Below are 16,173 nucleotides of genomic sequence, written 5' to 3'. Positions count from 1 at the left end.
GTCAGGCCTATAATCATAAGGCATGGTTGCGTTAGTGTATTGATTTGACCTATCATAATTTAAATAATCATATTAATTTCCACCCAGGGCAGTTGAGCATTAAGTAACATGCATATCAGTACATCCATTCTAACATAAAAGCAATTGTATGTTATAATTCTCAATATTTTTTCTTGGCATGTGAAGTTGGACATTAATATTAGGAACCGTATTATAGTTAGAATAAATGTAACATTCTTTGAAACGTATACCGGGTGAGGAGTCCGAGTGTTATTTGTGAGCAAATCGAATTCATATTATGCCAGGATGCTTGGGTAACTTTCAGTTACCCATTTGTAAGGTTAAGAGGCATGCATAAAAATGGAAACTCAAGATGGACTTAATGCAAGCCATTCATGTTTCAAAAGGAGTTCATACCATAAAGAATATACATATTTTCACATGAAATAATCTGCAGACAGGAAACAATTGCTTCAAGCTGTAAAAAACAAACAGATGTAACCTAAAAGTTGATGGGAACAACTACGCTAATCGAGTCGTCAGTGATTCGAATCTCTCTATCAGAGGCGATTGAATGTACTGTTCGAAGATCTGAAATTCATTTGGATAAACACTATCATTGTAACTGATAGTAACTCGAATGCCATAGACGGCAATTCAATAAATTTTTATTTAGAGGAGAACACTAATATCTAGCATTTACAGATATTCTAAACAACATTTGAAATAATATTTACCATTCGAGTCTCTCATCCGAGCGTGAGTCGTTCATCCGAGCGTGCCAACTGTCACGTAGCTTTCACGTTTAAATTCCTCCCTTCTCATCCTTTCCCAGATATAATAAATAAAGCACAAGTCTCAGATACAGGTTCATTTAACAAAAATCAAATATATAAATATAAATTTAATATAATAGATAAATAGGTAAATATTAATTTATGGTTATAGCATTTGTAGTTATAGTATGCAAGGTATTCTTTGTGAAATTACCGTTGTTATAACCGCGTCAGAATTAGAGCTAGATGATACCATTTCAATGCGCTGAAAGTATATATATCATCATATCCACAGAAACTAATCTTTAGGACATTAGAAGAAAGATGCATACTATGAGGGACAGCGATATTAGGCAACGCATGCCTCATCGATTTTATATTACATAAATTTTGTTTACTTACAATGTTCTGCATTATTGAATGATTTGTGAAGGGGCTACATTCTACCATAACTTCCACGTTCGCAAGGACTAACCACCTACAGTTGAGTAAAAATTCAGGGAAAGTAACTTGATAGCACTTTCACTCCAATATTTCACTCGTTATTGATGTGTTTGTTTTATGTATATGTACTGTATGCGATTGATTCACCTGTTGGTCTTCCCCTCCCTCACTCCCTCCGTCTCCCTTCTCCCATTCTTTCTTTTTGCCTGTCCTTCGCTGATTTAATTTCTTTTTCCTTTCAGTACCACATTTCATTCATTAGTTGCATTTCTATGCCTGCTTTTTAAATATATATATTTTGTCGCTCAGAACTCAGGGAACGGAGAAAGGCTTTTTGAGATTCGCGGAAAGAGGGTGAGTAAAGTTTACCCAAGAAGCAGGAAGACATGCGCACTACGGGGCCCAGTCGACATTGGGAGCATCAGCCAAACAGAATTGCTCATTGGTTTGGGCAGCAGTGGTGGAGTGAGGAAGACAGACCAATGGGGAAAATGGGAGAAATAGGGGAGGAAGGAAGAACAGTAGAAGGGGCAGATCAAGAAGACTTCTTATCCAGAAGCAGAGATGGTAAATTTTATAGTGACACTTTTGACTTGTGTTTTGGTAATGATGACGTAACGGTTAAAAACACAACCCCCGGAAATGACGTCATCATTAACATCGACGACGACCACCGCTCAGAAGAAGGACTGCATCTCGGAGACGAAGAGAAGCTTGAGGAAAATGAAAAAGCCGAAAAACCGAAGAAGAAAGTTTTGAGCGTTATCGGAAGTGGTGATTACGGTCGCGCCATTGCCGGACGAATAGCGCAATGCGATTACACAGTTTTTGTCGGCTCAAGAGATCCATCCAACCCCGACATAAGGTACGTCTCACACACACACACACACACACACACACCCAAAAAAAAAAAAGCCCTCTGAATTTCAAAATACTTCTTGGTACTCCATGATCAACGACTTATGTTCTATCGTCCCCGGAATATTACGAAAATCCACTGTGGGATTCTCACACAGTAGTATATTTTTCTAGTTTAATTCCGGCCCTGTGGTACTACAAGAATACCCACAATATGTCATTTCCGTTTACTTCTTTTGAGAACATTACTATCCCCAGCTCATGTACTCAGCACACATAGGCACATACAAACCCACACATACTAATAAACATACACACACTCCACAAGCACACATACAAATACACACACACTCACGCAAACACACACATACAAATACTCACACACACAAACGCATCACACGTACAGAAACTAGTGTAGTGATAGCGTCTTGAGCTGATAACTCAACTGCCCCGAGATATATCCCCGCACAGGGATTAAACTAAAAGACTCAGAGTATCGCAACACTTCAAGCCGTTACCCTTTCCTTTGGGCAATGAATTGGTGTGCGGGTGCGTATGTTTGTGTGTAAGGTCACAGCAGTCCCCATAGATCAATCTACACACAAACTCAGAATTCTAATCCGGTAAAGTAATAGCTGTCGATCACGAGTTCAGCACGTTATCTAAGACCGTGGTTAAGCACACGCATACATACGCACACACACACACACACACACGGACATATGTGTGCACACGCGAGTGCGTGATTAGTTATATAAATTCAATGAGGAACGCACCGTTGTGGATGTCTTGAAATGTCATATTATATCTGTAGTTGACAGTTCAACCGACGCCACCAATTTGACTCGTAGTCGAAAGCACCCATTTCATTGACTTACAGAAGGCATAGAAAAGGGGGCTTGTTAGATAGCAAATTGTTTATTTTCTTTATTTTAATAAATTGTTTATTTTTTTTATTTTCTTAAGTCACGAGTCAAGGTTATCAACCATTTTGAGTCAACTGCCGAACAAAGGCCTTTCCAACCTGCCACGTCACTCCTGCAGACTTCTCTATCTCGTCCCTCAACTTTCTGTCTGGTATACCTGTTCCGTGCTTGTCATCTCACTAAGTCTTGTTGGTCATTCACTTGTTTTATTTCTCATCCGCCATTCCCTCCTCTTTATTCCTTTTATATTTTCTCCAGTCTGCTCTCTTAAAACAACTTGTTCTCTCTTAGTCTTTTGTGTTTTTATTAACAATTATTTTTCCATTACTTTCTGTGTACTCTTTCACTTTATCTCCACCACCTTCGTCAATTCCATATCTCGACTAGTATTAGATATATCAAGTTCTTTAACCCATTGTTTATTTTGCAAGATATTTTTGGAAATACTAAAGATATATTATTCTTACTATTTTGTTACCATATACAGTATAATAACTTCCTGCTATTTATATTGTTTTATATCACGTAGTTTCTTTCTCTGTGGCTTCTGAATTTCATTTAAACTGTAAACAAATAATTCTTCAAACCAGGCATTACCAAGAGGGGAGTGAACGATAAATATTTCAAGTGGTGCAAGTTTGAATAAATAATACCATCTGATAAGAACTAGTCAAATAAACAAAAATGTGTCTTTGGTAGGACATAAATATCAAATTGCTATATATATGTTCAATCAGAACAGAAGAAATTGGCGTCTTTTTGCACAACTGGACCACTGACAGGCGATACGCCCAACAGGAGTTTGGTGAGAAGGTGAATGAAAATGTCTTTGGTAGGATATAAATACCAAATTACTCTATATGTGCATACTCATGCAAATAGTTATGCAATGTTATATAATTCTTAAATCAACGAAACAACAAATTGGTTATATGATGCACAGTGCTTATTATCTTTCAATGTATATCTTACAATGTTTATATATATATATATATATATATATGTGTGTGTGTGTGTGTGTGTGTGTGTGCGCGCGTGTCTATAATATCCATAAAAATAAGGCAGCACATTCTTAAAGGCATAGAAACCACTCCCACCCATTTCATTTCCTATATATTTCACTCCCCTCCACCCTCCTCCCTCTCTTTTATCTTGGTACCTCCTGGATGACGGGTCATCCCTGCATCCTGTCCCCTGCCCTGGGTCAGAGGCAGTGACGCAAGACGCAGCACATCCACAGCAAGGCAGCTTCATAAATTCGGCGACTCCCCCGCTCCGTCCCCTCATGCAGAAAAGGAGAAGACTGGGAGAAATCCTTTCGGGCTGCGTCAAATTTTTTCTCATACATACTTCCTCACCCCACCATCTCCCACCCACTCCCCCTCATGCATCACAGCATCATCTATACACAACCCCTCTCCATTCACCCCTATCTTCTGTCCTCTCCCGTCCTTCCTGCACAGACATTCCTCTCTTTTGTACTGCCCATTTCACCCCATCCATCCATCTCATCCTAGAACGCCCCCTCATATTCACTCCTTCCACCTCTGCCTTCCACACTTCTTTTACTAATCTTTCTTCACTCATTCTTTCCATGTGTCCAAACCATCCTAATACTCTTTCATCAACCCTATCTCCCAGTTCCCTTTCCACCCCCCGTTCTCCTCCTCACCTCATTTCTCACTCTATCCAGCCTAGTAACCCCTATCATACTTCTCAGACATTTAATTTAAAACAGATTCAAACTCCTTTCTTCCTCTCTCATGTTTCATGTTTTGCCCCGTACAATGCTGTTGACACAATCACTCCTTCATATAACCTCCTCTTAGTATCCATTCCCAGATGTCTATTTCTCATTACACTTTTCAATCCACCAAGGCATTTACTCGCTTCTCTCAATCTACATTCTACCTCCACCCTCACTCATCCCTTTCCTGCCACATTCGCATCCAAGTATCTAAAACTATCCACTTCCTCCAGTCTTTCACCCTTAATGGTCACTTCCAGCCTGCTGTCACTCTCTCCCCTTGAACATCTCATCACCTTACTTTTACCCACCTTTATCTTCAGCTTCCTTCTTTCACATACCTTCTCAAACTCTGTCACTAACTTCTTCAATCCCTCCTCTGATCCTGCTACAAGCGCAGTGTCGTCAGCAAACAACAACTGGCTCACCTCCCACTTTTCTCCATTTTCTTTAATCATCTCCAACCCCTGACTCACTACCCTTGCATTCACCTCTCGCACCACCCCATCCATGTAAAGATTGAACAGCCAAGGCGATATAACACATCCCTGACGAAATCCCACCTTTACCTCAAACCATTCACTCTCTCCATTTCTGACCCTAACACAAGCCCTACTACTCTCATAAAAACTCTTGACTGCTCTTAACAGCTTTCCTCCTATCCCATATATCTGCAGTACCTCCCACAGTGCCTTCCTGTCTACCCTGTTTTATGTCTTTTCCAAATCCATAAAAGCCCCCAAAAAAAACATCCTTACCTTTTCCTATAGCTTTCTCACATATCTGTCTTTCCACAAAAATCTTATCTACACAACCTCTACCTGTCCTAAACCCACACTGTTCCTCACCAATTACTCCCTCTCTTCCTCTCCTAATCCTCTCAATCAAGACCCTCCCATAAGCCTTCCCAACTACACTCAACAAGCTGATATCTCTGAAACTACTACACTCACACTTGTCCCCCTTTCTCTTGTAAAGCGGAACTATCCAGACACTCCTCCAGTTCTCTGGCACTCTACCCTCTCTTAAACAAACATTAAATAACCTCACCAGCCAGTCCACCATAGCTGTACCTCCTTTCTTCAGACATTCTGCATGGCATCCATCCAGACCAGGTGCCTTACCTGCTCTCATCATCTTAACAGCTGCTTTCACTTCATCCTTCCCTATTTTTCCTCCGTTTTCCTCACTCATCACTCTCATTTTCTTAGCGCTTCACACTGCAACTACCTTTCCCTCCCTATCCTCCTTCACATTTAGCAACTCCCTAAAATACTCTGCCCACCTTCCTCTCACTGCCTTCTCTTCCATTATCATCTCTCCATCTGCACCTTTTACCTTTTCTTCTCTACTTGATTCGCCTCCTTTTTCTCTTTTAATTTCCTTCCAAAACATCTTTTAATTGCTTTCAAAATTTTCTGTCATACTCTTACCCCATTTCACATCTGCTCTCTTCTTTGCTTCCTTTATCTTATGCTTAACTTCCCTTCTCTTTACTTTGTACCGCTCATACGATTCCCTCGACCTAATTTGCAGCCAATCTATGAATACCTGCTTCTTCTCTTCTACAACCTTCTTGGTTTCCTCATGCTACCACTCACTACCGTTCCTTCTATTTCCTCCCGCCCTCCTTGTTCCACACACCATTTTTGCACACTTTATGACTCCTTCCTTGAACCATCCCCATTCCTCCTCCACTCCTAGTTCTACTCTATCCTTCACTCCCTCCCACTCCTCTCTCAGCTTCTTCTTATACTCACTCTCTTTTTTTTACTCATTTAAGCAGTTCACTCTGAGTAACCCCCTACCTTCTGTCCTTTTCCATTCTCCACCTATTCTCTACTCTGATTTTACCTTCCACCAGAAAATGATCTGATATTCCCCCACTCTCTCCCCTTAGAACATGTACATCCTTAACTCTTCCTACCATACTCCTGGTCACCACTATATAGTCCATTAACGCTCTATCTGCCACCCTTCCATCCACCACCCTCTCCCATGTGTACTTATGCTTGATTTTCTTCTTAAACACTGTATTTGCTATTATTAACTCTCTTTCAATACACATCTCCACCATCATTTCTCCATTACGATTTTTACCTAGAACTCCATACTTCCCAATCACTCTGTCTATTGGTTCATTTCATACCCTAGCATTAAGGTCCCCTAATACAACTACATTGACATTTCTCCCTAATCCCTCTATGCACTCATTTATATCTACCCAAAAAGCCTCTCTTTCCTCTACGCTCCAGGTTTCAAAAACCCACATCTCCCTTCCCAGCTTCACCTTCATCCACATCAACCTTGATGAAACCTCCTTCCACTTCACTACCCGCTTACTTATCTCTTCACTTACTAATATAGCCACCCATTCTCTCCCTCGTCCCCTCTTCACTCATGAGTACCTCCCAGCTACACTCCCAAACTCATTAATAAAATGAGAAATAATGGGCCAGTTGCCATGACATAGATGACCAAGCCCAGGTAATACTTCGCGTTTTTTCATTTGTAATGTTATCTGTTTTCACGAAAATCATATTTAAAACAAATATTTTATTTCAAAAGCACTATCTATGGGACTTTTGACGAAAATATTTGTCTGGTAATTTGCATTCCAAAACATAGATTAGAGCGCCATCTTTTGGTATTAGTTCTGATGACGTCACGATGTATAGCAACCCAAGCGTCCTGTAGCGAAACAGACGATATTGAGTGATATTGAGCGATATCCTTCAGCGATATTGAAAGTTTTTCATCGTCTTTTGAGAGAAGTCTCGACTACCTAAACATTCTGACAACAGGCAAGATGTGTTTATAGATGGCAAAGTTATGGTCTATCAATTTAAACCGAAATATCTCTCTGAAGAAGTTTTCATATTGATCCATCATTAGTGCTTTCTTCTGTGCATGTTGATTTTGCAAAAAAAAAAAAAAAAAAAAAAAAGGGTAGTACACGTGACGCATTTTATATTTTTGTAGTGAGCTACACAAAATATTGTACGTTCACATTATGCCACAAATGTTCTATAAATAATAATTTCTATAACACAATATAAGTATTATTTCATCTTGGCCCAATCGTACCAGTAAAAAGGTTAATTATGAAAAAAAATTACCACTAGATCAAACTGATTATTCTTTACACGACAAGTTAGGTACATTATTTTAGTTTGCTTGCACACTGTATAGAAACAAATGTTTTACTACAATTATCGCTAAGAACATGCCAATCCGTTCCAGCAATTGACAAGTGTTTTTAGAATTTATTGCTATACTGCAAGCCCTATTATCAGCCTTGTTTTGTTTTATTTTCCCTTTTGTTAGATATAGTCTATTTAATTTCTTTGTTATTCACTTATTATTTCTCCTGTTTTTATTTTTCTAAGTTTATCTATGATAGATTTAATCAGAATCTCTAAAATCAATATCTCTTATGATTTGTTTTGCATAATTCTTTGAAAAGGGCCATTTAATATTATCGTAAAAGAATCTAGCCCCATCATTTAGCTTCTCTTGTATGTTTTGTACGTGAATTTTACTAGGTGATTATCATAACTTTTCTTGCATTTCTCTCCGAGGTCTGTATGTTATTATTATATTATTATTCTCTGCCTCTTTCTTCTTATTCTTGTCTTCCCAATCGCGTATTTTCCTCAGTAATTTTTCTTCATTTTCATAATTCCTAAATTTGATATTAAATAGCCTGCGACACTCGACATGATCACTATTCATCAAACGCAAAGACGGAGCATGAAGAATGAACATAATCTATGACGTCACTGGGAAGCAGATGGCGCTACGGGTAGATTTTACGAGATTAGTTGAAACAGACAACGTTTTGGTGATAGGATCAGTAATTTCAAAATTGCAATAAAAAAACGAGTGTGTAGTTTATTTAGCTATTAATGACTTTGATATGTGTTAAAAACATATTTCTGTAAGAGACACCTTTAATTTTCAAAGTGGTTACACTTTAACTTAGAAATAGGTACAGAGTATTTTACCAAATGCGTCGTCAGTGAATGAAATAACCTTCCAGCAGAGGAAGTTCAATGCAATACAGTTCGAAATATTAAAATGAACTCAAACTACTTATTTATTTATTTATTTGATTATATCATCATCATTATTATTATTATTATTATTATTATTATTATTATTACTATTATTGTTATTATTATTATTATTATTATTATTATCATTATTATCGTTGTTGTTGTTGTTGTTGTTATTGTTGTTTTTACTATCATTATTATCGTTATTATTATCAGCATCGTTATTATTACTATTACTATTATTATTACTATTACTATTATTACTATTGTTATAATTATTATTGTTGTTATTTTGTTGTTGTTGTTGTTTATTAGTATTCAATCAACATCATTAAGGACCGAAAGGCTTTCTGTCGACTTACATAGTCACTGTAACTCAATGTGCAAGTGTACCCAGCAATTGCCACCTCCAGCACTCTTATTGCAAAATCGCCAGTCGATTGAGGCGAAAAAAAGTCTGCACGTATTCCAGTCAATATCTCTCCTTGTACCTGTTCTCAATGACTATGCACGCTCAAGTCCCATTGCGCGTTTTTCGCTTATCTCGCAGAGTTCCATTCACTAGTTGTCGACAGCTCAATAGTGCCATGGTGATGAGAACACAAAGGCCCGCCCAACTACCTACGTTTCGTTAATCACGTCAACCATCTACTAATACCAACACATGTATATACGCAACCCTGTCTCTGTAAATGTGTGTAAATATACTTTTACGAGTATGTACTTGTGTTTATGTGTGAATATGATTAAAGATTTATTTATGATTCCTAGTTTGTGTGTGTGTGTGTGTGTGCATATACAAGTATGTTTTATGTTTGTTTCTTTATGTTACACATGAGCCCATGATCACAACATAAATTTGTGTTTTTTTACGTACAGTTATGATTCCTAAAAACTACTGTAGTCTTGGGATAATATTCTTTGTTTTACTGCCCCACAGAAAACACAACAACAATAACAGAAACAACGTTGGAAGTTATACCATGCGATTTTGTGTAATTTATTATTTAAACTATGATTAACTTATTCGAATTCTATTATACATGGTGATTGATAAATTGTTCGTACTCGTAACAAATATTTTAGATTTATTTTTCTGCCTCCTCCTGCTTCTCCATGCGAAAATGTTCATGTTTAATTACAAAGTGAATCGCAAAAATGTCGCCTCAGAATGTAGTCACGAACACACCTTTAGTGGATTTCACTATAAAGATATTGCATTTTTTCAAGTAAACCTAACTCATTTTTTTACGACTGTGTGTTCGATGAAGCTGTGGATTTGAAGACATGATGCGTAAACATGCGATTTAATGAGTGTCCGTTTGAATAGTGACGACCAAGCCAGTTTTACACGGGCAAGTTTTACATAAGCACAACACGTTACGTAAGCATAATTTTCACGAGCAGCTCACGCAAATAATTACACGGGACGGGCCACTACGTCGGCAAGTTTGTTAACAATGGGATTCTATTGTTTTTGTGATCATCTGGTCTGCACGAGAGGCTAGAGGTGATCACGACATGTTCTGTACCTGTTTCAACAAGGAAGAAAAAAATGCTGGCCAGGATGCTATGGTTTTCAGACATTATTAGGCATAAACTGTACAGAAGGTTAAAGGAATAGTTAGAACTAGGTAAAATAAACTTTAGCCACAATTTATTCTTTATTTTTAATCTTTACCTCCTCTTGCACCTTCCTTAAAAAACTTTAAGACGTATTGCAAGTTCTATATGTTGATTTTCTGGATACATTTGGTAAGTATTTTTCACCATAATATCATACATGCATATGGTCTGTCTCTCTTTACTGGTTCATTTGTACATGACTTCAAATCAGATCGTGCGTTATCTAGGAGCAATTATTTCGTTGGATCAAACCCCCTCTTCCTTTCACGTGCCCCACCTGGAATTTCAGAGGATCATTGGGTCCACAGTAGATTAGGTAGCTTGATAAGGTACAAGATAAGTTAAATGGTTTAATAGAGTCTAGGTCAGGTTAGGTGACTTTAGTTGAGTGACCTGAGAGAGTTAAAGATATTTTGTTTATCGCTGTCAAATATGGCCTATTCTCCCATGAACGAGTTTGAGTAATTGGAAGCCTTGAATTCAACTTAACTCAAATTATACCAACCTTTACACATACCTGCTTCACTCTGCCCCTGGACAGGCATGGTGAAGGACTCCGGCTGCAAGGTGTTGTTGTTCAAGGTGAAAATAAACATAAACAACACTTTTCAATGGATCTAGTTAATAAAAGTAATAAGAACATACATGAAAATTGATTTTAAAAAAATATGAATTCTCCAAAACACATTTCCGAACTCAATATTGTCCATTTTAGAATATTCCGTCATTTCACTGTTCAAACATGTAAAACCAGTTCTCACTTTGCCACTAATAAAAATCCCTGGGAAACACAGTTTACCGATTTATTTCAACTGGATATCAATAAATAGCCTCATTAAATCCTGAAGTGTATTATCAAAAGTTTATGCTCACGGAAACACCATGAGCAGTGATCACGCTAGGCTGAGCACCCTAAGATGACGGAAAACCACATTTGCGTGAGCAAAATTCTCACGGAACGTGCTGTGCTCATACAAAACCTGCCCGTGCAATACCCTCTTCAGGAGTTCAGTCGACGATATGAAGGCGATTTTTTTTATGTCAACACTGGATCACACTTGCGCACACACACGTGTGTATATATATATATATATATATATATATATATATATGTGTGTGTGTGTGTGTGTGTGTGCATGTAAATAAGGGGACGGAGAGGCGGGGTCGCCGATTAAGTGAAACTGCCTTGCTGTACATGTACTGTGTCTTGCTGCATTGCGTTTGGCCCAGGGCAGTTGGCGGATGCAGAGATGACCCGTCATCCATGAGGAGCTGAGATGGGAGGAGTGGAAAGGGTGGTGGAGGGAATAGGTACCTGCCTCTGATTTAGCTACCTCCATTATAAGGGGGAAAAAGTTTTTGATATATAGATAGATATACTGTGTATACTTCTGCGTGTACGTGTATAATGGTTATCCTAAAATTTTCCCGTTTCAAGAACTCAGTCCCCAGTTTGAAGTTCAAGATAACAAGGACCCAAGGCAGATATTAATCACATTATCATATATTCCACAACGTCCAGTTCTTCAGTACCCACGTCGACAATGTCTGCGTTAGTCGATCAGATATTCATAACATTGGTGCATGTCTGATGAATTATACAATTTGATCTGTCACGCACACCATTTTGACAGTGACTCGTCATAAACCACAGCTCCTTAGCCTTTTTTTTTTTTTAATCCAACAGAAAAACAGGCTACAATATTGAAGAAATAAACCTTTTCGAACAATTGACCTTGACAGAAATTACTATATATGTACATGTACATATATATATATATATATATATATATATATATATATATATATATATATATGTATGTATGTATGTATGTATGTATTTATATGACACAAGGGAAACCCACAGTCTGAGAAAATAAACTTTGAATAAAGAAGAATCCTATATTTCGGCTATCAACTGTAGCCCTCTAAGGAAAGTACATAAGACAAAGGAGACTTATAAGCTACAGAAAAGAGAAGGAATGTGGAGAGATGGTAACACTCAGGCGCGGGGCAAAATGGGGTGGCGAAGGAGGGTGAGGATGAGGTGAGGTGGGGTTGTAAGCTCCGTGCCAGCCTGCTACCCACCGCGCGTGAAATAATGTCAGGAGTCCACTGCCCTTTACATATATTAATATTGGGGCATTCCTCAATTAATGCTGATTCAACTATTTTTCTACTGAAACCGCAGTGGGACTTGAACACTAATCTTGCCTTACCCCAGTCGAAAGAGGGCTACAGTTGATAGCCGAAATATAGGATTCTTCTTTATTCGAAGTTTATTTTCTCCAACTGTAGGTTTCCTGTGTGTCATTTACAAATGTGCTACTACATTTCTGTTTATATATATATATATATATATATATATATATATATATATACATATATATATACATATATATATACATATATATGTATATATATACATATATACATATATATATATATATATATATATATATATATATGAGTGGAAAAGGTGGTAGAGAAACCGGGTTAGAACGAGAACACTATATTCCTGACGTTCTCGCTCTAACCCGGTTTCTCTACCACCTTTTCCACTCATCTGTCTTACCTTCATAACATACACACACACACACACACACATATATATATACATATACATATATATATATATGATGTAAGCGGAATAGGAAACACAGGAGTCTTGGTCTTGAGTTTATTCCTGACTAGTTTCGCAGGTATGCTTTTTCAAAGCATACCTTTGAAAAAGCATACCTGCGAAACTAGTCAGGAATAAACTCAAGACCAAGACTCCTGTGTTTCCTATTCCGCTTACATCAACCTGTCAGAATGTCTCAACATATATATATATATATACATGTATATATATGTATATATATAAATATATATACATATATATATATATATATATATGTGTGTGTGTGTGTGTGTGTGTGTGTGTGTGTGTGTGTGTGTGCGTGCGTGTGTGTGTGTGTATTTGTATATATGTATATGAACATGTATATGCATATGTACACACACATACACACATACACACACATATATATATATACATATGTATACATATATACGTATATATATATATATATATACATATGTATATATATATATATACATATATATATATATATATATGGAGGTGAGGTAGAAAAATGAAACGTTAAGCCTAGAGTATGGAGCTTTATTCAGAACCAGACGTTTCGACCTCTTGGGCCTTCCTCAGTGGACTGAATACAGAATAGAAATCAAAGTCCGTTAACAGCTTACATGGTGATCTGACGACCCTGCGTGACCTCACCCCGGTCACGTTGTCCCCCCACACTCGCCGACCGCCAGTTGTGCGGACGTTTGAGCCCAGGACATAAACCCCTTACGAGAATTTGTGGTTTTCTCGGTAACAATGTGTGCCGCCTCCAAAGCTTTCCTTTTCTTTTTTCCCATTTTCCTATGTAGAACGTGGGCTTCCTTCCAGTTTGGCAAATGATTTTCTTCATCGATATGAACTACTAGGGCATTTGATGTTCTGTGATGTTTCACATCCCTCTTGTGTTCTTCTAATCTTTTGTCCATGCCGCGTCCTGTCTCACCGATATAAACTTTCTCACAACCTGTACAAGGAATTCTGTAAACAACACTTTCATTTTCTTGCAAAATTTCAAAATTTCCGTATTTCTGGTAAACTCACCAATTCTCTTCCCCGCTGATGTTACTAAATTTATTCTGGTGTTCTTTAAAAAATTAATTAATGGTGCGTATCTAGAGTTAGGAACTGAAATAAATATTTTGTCCTTGCTGGTGCTGTTATCTGTAGCTGTTGTGCTCCTTTTCATAATTTTGATGGCTTTGTGTTTTAATTTTATAAGAAAGCCCAAAGGATATGCTAATTCTTGGAAGGTTTTAAAGATATGGTTAAGCTCATCCTGTAAAAATTCTTTGCTGCATATCCTTAGGGCTCTTAACATGAATCCGATTATTATCCCTGATTTGACTCTAGTACTGTGAGCTGAATAAAAATGAATGTAATCTTCTCGGTTTGTTGGCTTTCTGTATACTTTGAATTTTATTCCGTTTTCTGTTTTCTTTATTATAGTATCCAAAAAAGGAATTTCGTCGTTTATTTCTTCTTCTAATGTAAATTGTATTTTCTGTTCTGTTATTTAATTGGGTTAGATTGACGAACTCGGGTACCACTACTAGAATGTCATCGACGTATCGCCACCAATGTGTATCTTTACCCATGAGTTTGATGTAACTGGTACTTTCTAATTCTTCTAAATATAAACATGCCATCACTGAGCTTAGGGGAGACCCCATGGCTAACCCATTATGCTGGAAATATTCTACGCCATTGAACATGACGGGGCCGAAGTTGACACATAGAGAAACCAAATCGATGAAGTCTCTCTTGGCTACTGGCAGCTCATTCTCATTCAGATTTTTAACAACTTTTTTAACTGCTTTTAACGCTTCTTTGGTGGATACATTTGTGAATAAAGCTTGAATATCAAAGCTGGCTAGTTTTTTGCTAGTTAGGTCCATACCTCTAAGTCTATTTAATAAATCAGATGAGTTCTTGAGGTGTGCATCACTGATGGTACCTAATGTTTTTGTAAGGGGTTTCGCTAATATTTTGGCAATTTTGTGTGGAGCTGACCCTATTCCCGATGTTATGGGTCTCATGGGTATATTTGGTTTGTGTGTTTTGGGTAAGCCTCTCATGTGTGGGGGTCGCGGTGTTTCTTCTAACAAGCTTACTAATTTCTTACCTTTTGTAGTTTTGTTTAAGATGCGACTCGCTGCCTTATTAAATTCCATCGCCTTTCCTTTTGCGAATCCGCTATTTTTTTTTTTTTTTTTTAAGCATTTTCATCTTCGAGCAGATCTAACATTTTCTTGTCATAATCGGTTTTATCCATAACGACAATTCCCCCACCTTTGTCCGCTTGTGTGATCACTAAATCCTTATCTTCTCCCAGATTTTTGAGGGCAGATATGTATCTTGTTGGTAAAGCATTGGGTTGTTGGTCTGCTGCTGCTAAGCAACATGCTATCACACCTTGAATAAAACCTTTCTCCGTGTCTTCGTCAGTCCATCTGTAATTACGGCACACTTGTTCCACATAGTTATACTTTTTAATACCTGTATCAAATTTCAAACCAAGAGAAAGAGCTTCCTTTTCTGATTTAGATAACTGTTTACTCGATAGATTGTTCACTATTCCTGGTTTTCCCGCGTTCTTCCATTCACTTTCATCACATAGTTCTTCTAATTTTCTTTGAAGAAAGTACCAGTTACATCAAACTCATGGGTAAAGATACACATTGGTGGCGATACGTCGATGATATTCTAGTAGTGGTACCCAAAACCTGGGGATAATCAGGGTACGCTCGCCCCACCTGTGGCTTATCAGGACCGCCCTCTACACGCGGGAAGTGAAATCAACTCACTTCTCGTAAGATACACACATACACCTCTCACGAACAGAGCCACAAATCACGCACAAACATCTACACTTACTTTTTCTTCGACTAAAATTCGCTTCCTTTCTAACTTTCTCTTCTACTACATCTTCTCATTTCAGTTTACCTCCCACTAAAGATTTTTCCGTTTTTCCACCTTTCTCTACTACTACGCCTCCTACCATTTTCTAAACTTTCGTTGGTGATCCTAACCCCGTTGGTAATCCTAACCTCGGCGTCAAGCGCTGCCCTCCAAGCTCCCGGTCCAGTTCTCCTAAGCCACGACAACAAAT

General features: G+C 37.9%; 1 protein-coding gene across 1 annotated transcript in view; it reads left to right on the top strand.

The window, feature by feature from the left end:
• Positions 1–1,688: 1,688 nt before the first annotated feature.
• LOC143030661 (metalloreductase STEAP4-like) overlaps positions 1,689–16,173 on the top strand; it is a 28,459-nt gene continuing 13,974 nt past the window's right edge. The window contains exon 1 of the mRNA XM_076193838.1: positions 1,689–2,085. Coding sequence (XP_076049953.1) covers positions 1,703–2,085 — 383 coding nt within the window. The 5' untranslated portion in view covers positions 1,689–1,702. The remainder of the gene's footprint in view (positions 2,086–16,173) is intronic.

This window comes from Oratosquilla oratoria, chromosome 1, assembly GCF_046742065.1.
Source record: "Oratosquilla oratoria isolate Oo_2021 chromosome 1, ASM4674206v1, whole genome shotgun sequence".
Taxonomy (NCBI): domain Eukaryota; kingdom Metazoa; phylum Arthropoda; class Malacostraca; order Stomatopoda; family Squillidae; genus Oratosquilla; species Oratosquilla oratoria.
This window is presented reverse-complemented; position numbering and strand designations above follow the sequence as displayed.